The following is a 13,055-nucleotide window of genomic DNA, read 5'->3' as shown; positions in this document are numbered from 1 at the left end:
TTTATATTTTTTTAGGTATTACTGTTTGTGTTCACACTGGTTCTCGCGGTTCTCGCAATAAAGGGTGGTTCCTAACGGATCTTTGTCCTATATATATATATATATATATATATATATATATATATCTTGTATAGATCACTAAATTATCTTGTAGCGACATCTTGGTTTTAGTTATTTAGCAATTTAAGATAGCAATTGAGGATATAGTTTGCATACCAAATAAAAATAATTACTGTTTAGTTCATGAATTCGGAAGAGGCAAGCTAAAAAAAGATAACAAGGTTAAAAACGCATTAGAATCATGTTATACCTCTAATTGGTATAATATAAAAAAAAGCTAAAAAACAGATCAAACGGGTTGAAAGTTGCTCGTATTATTTTTTAATGCATAACCCTCCTAAACGATCTTATTGAAAGAATTATCTAAAATGTTAGCATAATATATTTTTTGAAGTCACAAAATAATGTGTGTTTGTTTCTCCCTGGTCCTCCCTGGTGTAAGATTAAATATATTACGTATTAATATTTAATCTATAGCCATCATAATCATTTACATTATAGAGATCAAAATATATTAGAACCTATTATTTAATTAGTTGGTAATTGTTGATGGACCATATTACCCTTAGTAACTAATTAGGTTTCCTCCTGGGTGCTTATATAAGGAGAGTTATGTGGAGGTTTAGGGGTTACTCAGTTACACAATTACACCACCCCATTAGCCATAACATCATCACGAAACCTCCTCTCCAAAACCGATATCCCTTTTCGGTTTTCTTAGCCCCATCATCAGTTAGCATCCTAAGGAGGAACCAGATCACCTTGACAAAGATGTCGAACTCCATGTCGTCTTCTCTCACTGGATTCTCCTCTGCACTGTCTGCGGTGACAGGTATGATTTATATGTTTTCCTTCATATATAAACAGAACTGAACCAACATGTGGTATCAGAGCATATGTTGATTAGTCAGTTCTATTTTGTATCCATAATTCTGGGATTGAAACTTGGAAAACGGAATTTTGAAACCTTATGAATATAATAGCCGGTTTCGAGTCGGTCATGTCCACTCGAGATCTCTGTTTTCGGGAAAAAGGTTAATTATGTGTTCACCGAATTAACTGAATTATGTTTTTTTAGCCGAAATCTGTTTAGAAGTCTTAAAAGTTTCAGGTTTCGGGTTCCAGAATTTTATTTTTATGATTAGGGTTCATCGCATGTTCTTAGAAAATTCGAAAATTCTGTTATGATTAGGAATGTGATTCGGATTATGAAGTGTTTTTCCTGATTTGATCTGTTTTGTCCTCAATAGATTTTCGAAAAAACTGTTATTAGATAAACAGTTACTATTTTTTCAAGATATGTTGATAAAATTAGATCACCTTAAAACAGGAAATAATATCTCATAATCCCTTAGATTTCGAATTTTCAGTTATGTTATCACAATTAACAGCTGTAACAGGAAGTTTCGAGATCATCAGATTGCGACTAGAGACCATCAGTCTCGACTCGAGACCATAAGGTCTCGACTCGAAATCATAAGGGAGCAAAAGGTCTACAACTCGAGACCATAACGTGCTAACTCGAGACAAAGGTCTCGACTCGAGACCGTAACGTGATGACTCGAGACAAAGGTCTCGACTCGAGACCGTAACGTGATAACTCGAGACAAAGGTTGCGACTCGGGACCATAACGTCATAACTCGAGACTGTGGTTGCGACTCGAGACCATAACGTCATAGTTCGATCCGCACTAACGGGTACTTTGCTATTAAATAATTGGTTTTGTAATTTTTCAGTTAAATAATCAGAATCAGATAATGTAATGTTTTGCAAAACCAGAATAGCTTAACTTGAATGAGCTTTTGATATATTATTTCTGGCCAAAGCTGACTTGATACATCTACTTATCATTCAAGTATTACGAAAGCTATGTTAAGTGTGCATCATAAGCATGAATGTTTTAATATCTGGCCAAAGCTGATTTAATTCTTTCATAGATGGCATACTTAACAAGTGCATAACTAAAGTGATTGTTTCAATTTCTGGCCAAAGCTGATTTGTTACAACCACTTTGCACATATGCTTAAATGATTACACTTCTGGCCAAAGCTGTTTTGTCTTCGTTTAAGTAGAATTTTTAGTTAAGTCTATTATTTTGATGTTAGTAATAGACATTATCACAGCTTCATTATGTAAAATGGTCATTATTTTGCCTGCCTTAGTTTAACGTGCCCTTAGATCACATTAGGATTTCTTCCTTAGTATCATAACTTGCTCATCTTATTTCCACTATCAGCACCCAACTGCGGGATTCCACCTTTGACTGGTGATAACTTTGCTGCATGGAAGGATGCTCTCATGCTTACTCTCGGATTGCTTGATTTTGATTATGCTCTAAGAGAGAAAAAGCCAGCGGACCTTACCACTCAAAGTACTGCTGCTGAGCAGTTAACTCATGAAAAGTGGACTAGGTGTAACCGCATGTCTCTCATGTTTATGAAGCAATCCATAAGCAATGCAATCAGGGGAGCTATTCCTGATTCTGAAGATGCTAAAACCTACTTGGAACATGTGGAGGCGCAGTTCAAAGGGACGTCTAAGGCGCACGCTAGTACTCTTATTCTCAAGCTGGTGACAACTAAGTATGATGGGAGGAGCGGCATTCGCGAGCACATCATGATGATGAATGACATGGCCAATAAGCTGAAGGGGCTGGAAATGGAAATCAGTGATGGTTTCCTTGTTCATTTCATCATTATTTCGCTTCCTTTATCCTTTGAAGCATTTAAGATCAACTACAACACTCAGAAGGAAAAATGGACGATGAGTGAGCTGGTCGCCATGTGCGTACAGGAGGAAGAGCGCATGAGGATGGATCGCACTACTGATGTTGCCAACTTCACCACCTCCAACTCTAAGAAAAGGAAGAACAATTATCAGAGGAAGGATGCTTCAAAAGTCCAAAGGCCTAATCCCAACTCTAATATAAGTGCACCTTCCAGCTCTAAGAACTCCTTAGGCAGTATCCGCTGCATGTTCTGTAAAAAGACAGGACACATGCAGAAGGAATGCCCTGACTTTAAGGAGTGGCTGGCTAAGAAAGGTAACGATTATTTTATCATACTTGAGTCCTATAATTTAAGTGTTCCTGCTAATTCTTGGTGGTTTGATTCTGGTTCTATGGTTCATGTTACCAATTCTACTCAGGGATTCCTTTCAATCCGGAAGCTGGAAAGAAACCAAAGAACGCTTAAGGTTGGGGATGATCGAGAATTAGAAGTGAAGGCCATTGGAACATTACAATTAGTTATGAAAACTGGTTTATGTATTAAACTTTATGATACCTTATATGTTCCTGAGGTAACTCGGAACCTTGTATCAGGACCAAAGTTAGACATGGACGGTTTTATTGTTTCCCATGGTCATCGCAAACTCTCTATCCATTATGATTCTGTTCTTTATGGTACTGGTGTTCTGGATGGAGGTCTCTATAGATTAGAACTAGATGATGGCTTTTCCAAATCTTTGTTGTCATATAACATTAATGAATCACTCACAAAGATGGAAGAGAAACGAGACTTAGAGACTTCATCCATGTTGTGGCATCAGCGTTTAGGCCACATTTCAAAAGAGCGATTAAATCGTCTCGTAAAGGATGAAGTCTTACCTCCTCTCGATTTCTCTGACTTTGGAACATGTGTCAAATGTCTTAAAGGTAAAATGACATTAGCGAATAAGAAAGGTGCCACTAGGAGTTCTAATTTATTAGAACTCATTCACACTGACATTAGTGGTCCCTACCAAATCGCTGGCATAACAGGACATACTTCATTTATCACTTTTATTGATGATTATTCTCGTTATATGTACTTGTATCTTATTAAGGAGAAATCTGAATCTCTAACAACTTTTAAAGATTATAAGGCTGAAGTTGAAAAGCAATTAGATCGTCAGATTAAAGTTATGAGATCAGATAGAGGCGGTGAGTATTATGGAAGACATACTGATGTGGGTCAAGCTCCTGGTCCATTTTATGAGTTTTGTAAGGGCCAGGGGATTGTGAACCAATACACCATGCCTGGTACACCTCAGCAGAACGGTGTCGCTGAAAGAAGAAACCGTACCCTTATGAACATGGTGCGCAGTATGTTAGCCAACACTAACTTACCATTATTCCTATGGACTGAAGCGTTAAAAGCAGCTGTTCATATACTCAACAGAGTTCCTTCTAAGTCTGTCCCTAAAACTCCTTATGAACTTTGGACAGGAAGGAAACCGAGTCTTAAATATATGAAAGTATGGGGCTGCATTGCTGAAGCAAAACTTTACAATTCTTTCCTAAGGAAACTTGACCCTAAGACAGTTACCTGTTTCTTTATCGGGTATCCTGAGAACTCGAAGGGTTATCGTTTCTATTGTCCTTCCCATGTCACCCGTATTGTTGAAACCAACCGTGCTGCGTTCCTGGAGGATTTCAAGGTCAGTGGGAGCAGTACCAACCCTTACGAAGAATTGCAAGAAGTACAAGACGCGGGGGGGAGAGACTCGTCGCTTACCATTACTCCGATTACTCCTCTTGTACCCAATGCAATTATTACACCTGAAGCTACTGCACCAACTCCAAATTCACCTCTACAATCAGAACCCATTATACCTCATAACGAAGGCACATCAAACACTCAAAACCAAGACAACGCTGAACCCGATAATCCACTCAGGAGGTCATCCAGGCAAAGAAGGCCTCCTAATTGGGATGATTATTTTACCTACCTGACTGAAATGGATCCAGGAAAGCTCAATGATCCTATCTCTTACAATGAAGCCATTTGCAGTGATCAGTCTTCTGAATGGAATAAAGCAATGATTGATGAGCTTGAATCCATGAAGAAAAATGACGTTTGGGATTTGGTAGAATTACCCAACGGAGTCAAACCCGTAGGATGCAAATAGGTGTTCAAAACAAAACTAGATCCGAATGGGAACGTTGAACGCTACAAAGCGAGATTGGTTGCAAAGGGCTACACTCAGAAAGAGGGAATTGATTATCAAGAGACGTTTTCACCTGTCTCTCGTAAAGATTCATTAAGGATCGTCATGGCCCTAGTAGCTCATTTCGATTTGGAGTTACATCAGATGGACGTTAAAACCGCTTTCCTTAACGGAGATTTGGACGAAGATGTTTACATGAAACAACCTGAAGGCTTTAAACCTGAAGGTCAGGAGCATCTAGTTTGTAAGTTGAAGAAATCCATTTACGGGTTAAAACAAGCATCACGTCAGTGGTACCTCAAGTTTGATGAAGTCATGAAGAAGCAAGGTTTTATGAAGAATCAAGTGGATCAATGCACCTACCTCAAGATGAGTGGGAGCGACTTTACTATACTTGTCCTTTACGTAGATGATATTCTATTGGCAAGTAATAATTTAGACATGTTGCATGAGTCGAAGCGTTTACTCTCGCATAACTTCGACATGAAGGATCTCGGAGATGCTTCTTACGTCATTGGCATCGAAATTCACCGAGATAGAAACAAAGGGATCTTAGGATTGTCCCAAAGGGCTTACATAGATCGTGTCCTCACACGGTATAACATGCAACACTGCAAACCCTCCGTCGCTCCAGTAGTTAAGGGAGATGTTTTTGGTTCATTTCAGTGTCCGACAACAGAGGTTGAGAAGGAGCAAATGAGCCAGATACCTTACGCGTCAGTAGTCGGGAGCTTGATGTACGCTCAAGTCTGTACTCGTCCAGATATCGCTTATATTGCTGGAATGCTAGGCCGTTATCAGACTAATCCTGGCTTAGATCATTGGAAAGCAGCTAAGAAGGTACTTCGATATCTGCAAGGGACGAAAGACTATAAACTGACTTATAGAAGAAGTGATCATTTAGAAGTGGTGGGCTATTCTGATTCTGACTTTGCCAAATGCAAAGATGACAAGAAATCCACTTTGGGCTATATTTTTATGTTAGCAGGCGGCCCTATCTCTTGGAAGAGTCATAAACAACAGTTGACCACAACTTCCACAATGATGGCAGAGTACATTGCTGTTTATAACGCAACCTGTCATGGAATGTTGCTTAGAAACCTGGTCACTGGACTCAAAATCGTTAATTCCATTTCTAGACCATTGAAGCTTTAATGTGATAATTCAGCTGCCGTTAGTTTCTCGAACAGTAACAGTTCGACTGGAGCTGGTTTATATCTCGATACGAAATATCTATTTGTACGTGAACGTGTTGAGGAAAATAATCTTTGTATCGAGTATATTAGTACTAAGGATATGCTTGCGGATCCGATGACTAAAGGTCTCCCTCCTAAGGTTTACGAAGAACATGTTCGGAATATGGGATTTAGTAAAGACCTTATTTGAGCATATTGTACTAGCTTATGTTTTATGATTAATGAAATTTCCTCAAGTTTGATTTTGTATGTCTGTTAGAATATGTTCAACCGGTATAATGGCATATAGACAAATAAAAGTTACAAATCAAACAAAGGGCTTACGCGTATTTTGATCATGATGATTAGGTTTTAAATTAAGGCTATAGTATGATTAATGGGGGTCCTGAGTTGCATAATGATTCAACGGCTATATTTTTCTGCTATAGTACTTGTTTAAGGCTAAAATGAGTGTTAACTCCTGATCAGGCTTATCTAATACTCATAGTAAATGATTACTCGGCTAAGTGGGAGAATGTAAGATTAAATATATTACGTATTAATATTTAATCTATAGCCATCATAATCATTTATATTATAGAGATCAAAGTATATTAGAACCTATTATTTAATTAGTTGGTAATTGTTGATGGACCATATTACCCTTAGTAACTAATTAGGTTTCCTCCTGGGTGCTTATATAAGGAGAGTTATGTGGAGGTTTAGGGGTTACTTAGTTACACAATTACACCACCCCATTAGCCATAACATCATCACGAAACCTCCTCTCCAAAACCGATATCCCTTTTCGGTTTTCTTAGCCCCATCATCAGTTAGCATCCTAAGGAGGAACCAGATCACCTTGACAAAGATGTCGAACTCCATGTCGTCTTCTCTCACTGGATTCTCCTCTGCACTATCTGCGGGGACAGGTATGATTTATATGTTTTCCTTCATATATAAACAGAACTGAACCAACACCTGGTCCTCCTGAAATGCATCACTATCTTGAGAAATTGAAGTAGAAAGTCTAAAATTGCAGCAACAACATCATAACAAGATGTATCCACTCTCTTGCTTCCTAGTGCCAGTTCTCTAAATAGAGTAAAAAAAATATCATTAGTCAATGAAAGTAAAGGGAAAAGCATGAAACAGCAAAAGATGATATATATGGTTTCTTTAAGTTAGCCGGTAGGTAAAAAAAGCTAACTGTATTTTTCAATATGTTATATACAGTGCAATTCTTAAATTTATTTAAACGCATTTCCCCATATTTTTATGGTATCTAAAATTCTTCTTCTCCCCATGAACTTGAAGATTTCTTTAAAGATAACATTTAAATAAAGACCACGTACGTAATGAAGCTTTAAACAATCTATAAGACTTGTAATCTAAACCACTTAAATGCTATTATTATTTTATAATTTATTATTGTTATCACTCAATTTAATTGTATTCTTTAAATAGTCAAAGTAGTTGTAAAGATCCATATAGTTCTCATGTATAGTTGTAGAGATCCATATAGTACGGATAAACATGAATGACCAAGTCACTAGTTTTTTTTTTTTTTTTTTTTTTTTTTTTTTTTTTTTTTTCTTCGAATGTGTGAATTATTCGCGAATGTCGGGAGGTCTAGCATACGTTGTCTTAACCGGGTCCGCGCTAGAGAGCCCTCTTGCACAATAGATCCACAATTTAAATCTCTCAATGAGAAACCCCTATCACCAAGACTCGAACTTGAGACCTTGAGGGGAAAACTCACCCGAGCCCACCATAAGTGGAACTTAAATACCCGTGGCCACCACTAGAGCACTAGTGATGATTAACCAAGTCACACTATTATTTTATTATTGTAATTACTCAATTTAATTGTATTCATCAATTAGTCAAAGTAGTTGTAGAGATCCATATAGTTATCCTGTAAACTCTCATGTACTCGTGTATTTATTGGTTGCATCTCTAAGGCTCATTTCGGCGCCATGATCCTCCACATTGGCACCATGTCACTCACATCTAATCCATCATCTAAAACCACCCAAACCACTAATTTTTTATTTTAATTTATTTTTGCGGAAATGGAGCTTGTGGCCTTATAGAACAGAAGGAAGATTGGAATGGACACCTCTATTTTCCCAAGCTTTCTGTCCATGTGATTAGCTTGCTCCAAATAGTAAGTGTTTCCGATAGAAAGCACTATTCCGACCACAATGAAGGTTGACCACATTGGGAGCATACGAATACCAATTTTGGTGTCTTCTACTTCGTGCACATTGCAAACCTTCCATTTGTTCGGTTGTTGCCCTTCTGGGACCTTAATAGCAGCCTTGTCCAAGCACCTATGTGAATTTTAATTTACCTTAAACGGGTCAAATGGTTCACTCATAAAAAATGAAGTGTTTTAACTCGAAAACAATGTGGACAAAAAGAGATTGTAAATTACATAAATAGTTCATGTAATATGCCACGAAAACTCCCATAGTTGTTAATGGACTCCCTTTGGGTGGATCACAATCGTAATATGGCCATCCTTTAAAGAATAAAAGTGTTGCCACCACTGAACATATGGCCGGAATCCCAAACAGGAGTTTCAACGGCTTTACATATGGAAGTCCAATGCCTCCCGCGATTATTACAATCATAACCATAATCAAACCCGGTATTTGCATAAATATTTTGTATCCCTCTTTAGTTTCCCCTCTAGACTTCTTTTCCTTCCCATTTTCATTTTCCGTTACATTTTCCTCTTTGTTTTCTTCATCACCCTTCGTTTGTAGATCCAAAAAGGGCGTTAACGAGACCATATGACCGGCCATCCCGACCGCGATCAACAGTAAAGCTATATAGAACAAGACTTTTTGTGTGTGCCCAATACATTCCTTCTTGTCATCTTTACATGGACCAAAAACATCTGGTGTTGACATGGATAGTAATCCTAGTCCCTGCATTCATTATCTTTATATATAATGTTATATTTATGTCATATACACAGAAACTATGCAGTACAATTACTTACAACGCTGTAGGCAATGCTCGAGACTACAAGCATAAAGAAGTCGCCAGTGAAGGCGTCAACAAAGAACGCAAACACGATGGCCAAAACTGATGTGATTCCATTCCAAATGTTGATGATACCAGCAGCATGTGTAGTGCTTGGATTCCAAACATTTGTTAAGTAATTCATCATCACCTACATTGCAAATGCAGCTAACAGATCGGCCCATGTCAGTGCTGCAAGATCGACATATAAATCTTATTTTCCTATCATTTTTATTTTAGTTTCAATATGTATTACCAAACAAAACTTATAATTTATAGCTAGTTATATATTATTATATTTTAAAATTAGTCAATAGTCATCTACTATATATTATCTTAGTCTATGAAATACAGAAAAAAAACATATATCTCCTTTTAAGAAATTCGGTTGGAACTGTAGACTAATTTGCATACCTGGCGAAATGGGCAGGACGAGTCGAAAAGGGTAACGGGTCAGAAATGTTTTGGAAAATGAACGGGTACAATTTCAGTTTACATAGTTTGTTCAAGTTCCAAATCGTCCGTCGAATCTTTAAACCGTTTTTTTTTTTTTCAATCTTAAACCATGGATCAAACTACAAAAATCTCAAACAAGGTGAACCGCGATTTGGTTGATTTGAACAGTTTATAAACACCTGGGATACTAAAGAGTCGTGTTCGCAGGTTGGCACCGTGGGTCAAACCGAACATGGACCAAAAACTCATGTCAAACAAATGAAAATGTATTCAAGAGTTATCTGAACACAACCCTTTTAGCTACAATTTACAATAAAGTTACGTTTAAACTTCTAAGAAAAACTCCCAGCTTCAATGTAACGCAAACATGAGATACCAAAGTAAGAACAACAAGCAAATACAAAGTGATCTTAATCAAAGGTTGTATTTCATCCTCATGACAGAAGAGTATGTTAATCAAACAAAAAATGAAGCATTGTCTTGAATCAATACCTGAAATCCTAGTGAAGGTCGTGAACCAATACCTGAAATCCTAACGAAGATCGCCATTGTTGCGTTGTCTTCGAAGCTGACAGGTTTCCCTGCACACACACAGATATTCAAATCCAAATATACAAGTAAATTAAGGACTCAGTTTCTTGTGTATCAATTATGAATAAAGTACAGAGTAATAATATTGCATGACGAAAGACCACTCATTGACCTGGACCCGGTTGTTAATTGTACAAGAGTTCTTTTCAAAAAAAAAAATTTGTATAAGAGTACTTTTGCTGCGCTTGCCTTTAGTTAGCATTACTTTCCCTTTAATTCGTTGTATAAATTATTATTATTATTATTATTATTATTATTATTATTATTATTATTATTATTATTATTATTATTATTATTATTATTATTATTATTATTATTATTATTATTATTATTATTATTATTATTATTATTATTATTATTATTATTATTATTATTATTATTACTACTACTATTATTACTATTACTATTATGTGATTCATAGAGATTTTGGAGTAAACTTCAATTTTCTTCCCTTCTTCCCTCAAAAATCAACTTTCATTCAATTTGCAAACCGTTAATACTTTAGGTGTCTAGCGTCTTAATTTTAACACCTCAACTCCATCTAACCCTCATGTATTTTCGTGTAGTTTAAAGTATAATATTGTCTTTTAACATTATTGTTAAAATAAAAAATTTATATGTTACGTACATATATTAAGTGTAAGGTTATTAACAAATACATCGTGCTAAATGTGAAAAGAGAAAGAAATTTGTTTTTCTTATTTTTTTCCTAGCATATAATTTAATCCTAAAACTTAAAAATATAAAAACAAAATAAATATAATTACATGAACAAATGTTTGGTCATGTTTGGTCTGACCAAACATCTGTTCAAGCCAAACAAATACTTGATATAAAGCAACAACGGTTTGAAGATCAGTGGTTTCATCAATATAACAATATTTTGCTTTTAACAGAGTTTTAGTGTCTTAGATGAGATCTTAGATCTTCGTAGATGTGTATTAACATATGTGGAATTTTAGGAATGTTAGATGTTACTATCAGGGTTACGTCAGCTGATTACAAACAGAGCTTTCGTACTTGTATAAATAGATCTCACTTGTTAAAGATCTGATTATCACATTCATTCCTTTTGTACGAACAGCAAAGTGAGTGATCAAGTTGATGAAGAGTTTGTATAATCATTGTACTCTAATTGTAATCATTGGATTTCAGTAGAAAAATAGTCTTGAAATAACTTTCTGCTTGTGTGTTTATGTTACTTTCATTGCAATTTATAAATTGTCTGTTCTTTAATTGCTTAAACTCACAAGTTTTATAGACTCGGATCCTACATAAAAATTAGGTAAACTTAACATTATTAGAAACTTTGGAAGATATATATTTTTTTTTGAACGGCTAATTTTCCCCTTAAATGTTTACACCTTCCAAGGATTGAATCTTGTTCTCCTTACAAGAGATAATTTCTCTTGACCACTAGGTTATAGCTTAAGTAACACTTTGGAAGATATATGAAATAATCTATCACTTATACTAAAGCAAAAAACTTAGATACATGTCAAAATCTTAGGCAATTTTTTTGATGAGTTGTCATTCCTGCTAAGCTAGAGAATTGGTTTTGAGCAACATTTTGTTTTCTACTCCTTTTTATTCACGCGCCTTCTCTAAAAGTCATCCTCTCTCCACAATCAATCCAACCTGCCAGAATTATTAAGATCTTTTGCTTCTTCATTTGAATTCCAACTAAAAAACCGTAATTGATCTTGTTATGGGTTGAATTTGATTAAGCTTGTGATTTAATAACAATGGACAAGCTTACTAACACTCAGGGATGCTCGAATTTGAATGAGCTTCCGAAAGTCTGTTAATGGCAGTTGATGAGAGGAAGAGATAAGGAAGTTTTTATTATTTCAAAAGATACCCTATTCTATTACAACAGTTGAATTTATAACCCCAAACTACTAACTACCCTTCTAACCAACACATAACTACTTCCAACTAACTCTTATTGACCCTTTGACCATCTAAATCGTATCAATACCTTCCCGTGAAAATGATCCTTGACCCCAAGGATCAAAAGTTGGAAACTTTTGCATTATCACAGCTGCCTCTTCCCACGTTGCATCCTTAGATCCCGTATTATTCCATTTAACCAACCAATGAACAACCAATCTATTAAATCTCTTAGACACCTTGGTCTCAATCACACTTTCAGGCTCCTGCACAGATAATTGTTCAATACCCCCATTATTCATAGGAACAGTACTAGGTAATGGACCATGATACTTCCTAAGCATTGAAACATGAACTGTAGGATGAATAGAGGATCTCTTCGGTAACTGTAAAGTATAAGCAACTTCCCCTACTTTAGACAGAACTAAGTATGGCCCAAAATATTTTGTAGACAACTTCTAATTAACCCTTTGTGCAATAAACCGTTGCCTATACGGCTGAAGTTTCAAATACACCCAATCTCCTCTATCAAAACACCTTTCAGACCTGTGACTATCTGCCAAGTGTTTCATCCGATGTTCAGCTTGAACCAAGTTAGCTTTAAGGATATTAATAACTTCCTCCTGCATAGTCAAACTCCTATCCACGGCTTCCACATTACTTTCTTTAGGAAGATAAGGTAAGTGTAAAGGGGGTGGCTAACCATATATCACTTCAAAGGGAGTACATTCAATGGCAGATAGATAGGCTGTATTATACCAATATTCAACTAATGGTAACCACTATACCCAATCCTTAGGCTTTTGAAGCATATGCATCTCAAATAATTCTCCAAGCACCTATTCAAGACCTCAGTTTGCCCATCCGTTGAAGGGTGGTAAGAACTTCACATCTTTTGTTCTACTCCTTGTAAC

At 36.2% G+C, this 13,055-nt stretch overlaps 1 protein-coding gene across 1 annotated transcript; it reads right to left on the bottom strand.

Moving 5' to 3' along the window:
* Positions 1–7,215: 7,215 nt before the first annotated feature.
* On the bottom strand, positions 7,216–10,310 carry LOC110925886 (protein NRT1/ PTR FAMILY 5.5-like). The gene is made up of 4 exons (XM_035985432.1): positions 9,179–10,310; positions 8,569–9,104; positions 8,288–8,501; positions 7,216–7,260 (listed from the first exon to the last, which is right to left on the bottom strand). The coding sequence occupies exons 1-4, from the start codon at positions 9,347–9,349 to the stop codon at positions 7,216–7,218; spliced, it is 966 nt and encodes a 321-aa protein (XP_035841325.1). The 5' UTR covers positions 9,350–10,310.
* Positions 10,311–13,055: the final 2,745 nt, after the last annotated feature.

The sequence above is a fragment of the Helianthus annuus genome, chromosome 16 (genome assembly GCF_002127325.2).
Source record: "Helianthus annuus cultivar XRQ/B chromosome 16, HanXRQr2.0-SUNRISE, whole genome shotgun sequence".
In the NCBI taxonomy this organism is placed as follows: domain Eukaryota; kingdom Viridiplantae; phylum Streptophyta; class Magnoliopsida; order Asterales; family Asteraceae; genus Helianthus; species Helianthus annuus.
This window is presented reverse-complemented; position numbering and strand designations above follow the sequence as displayed.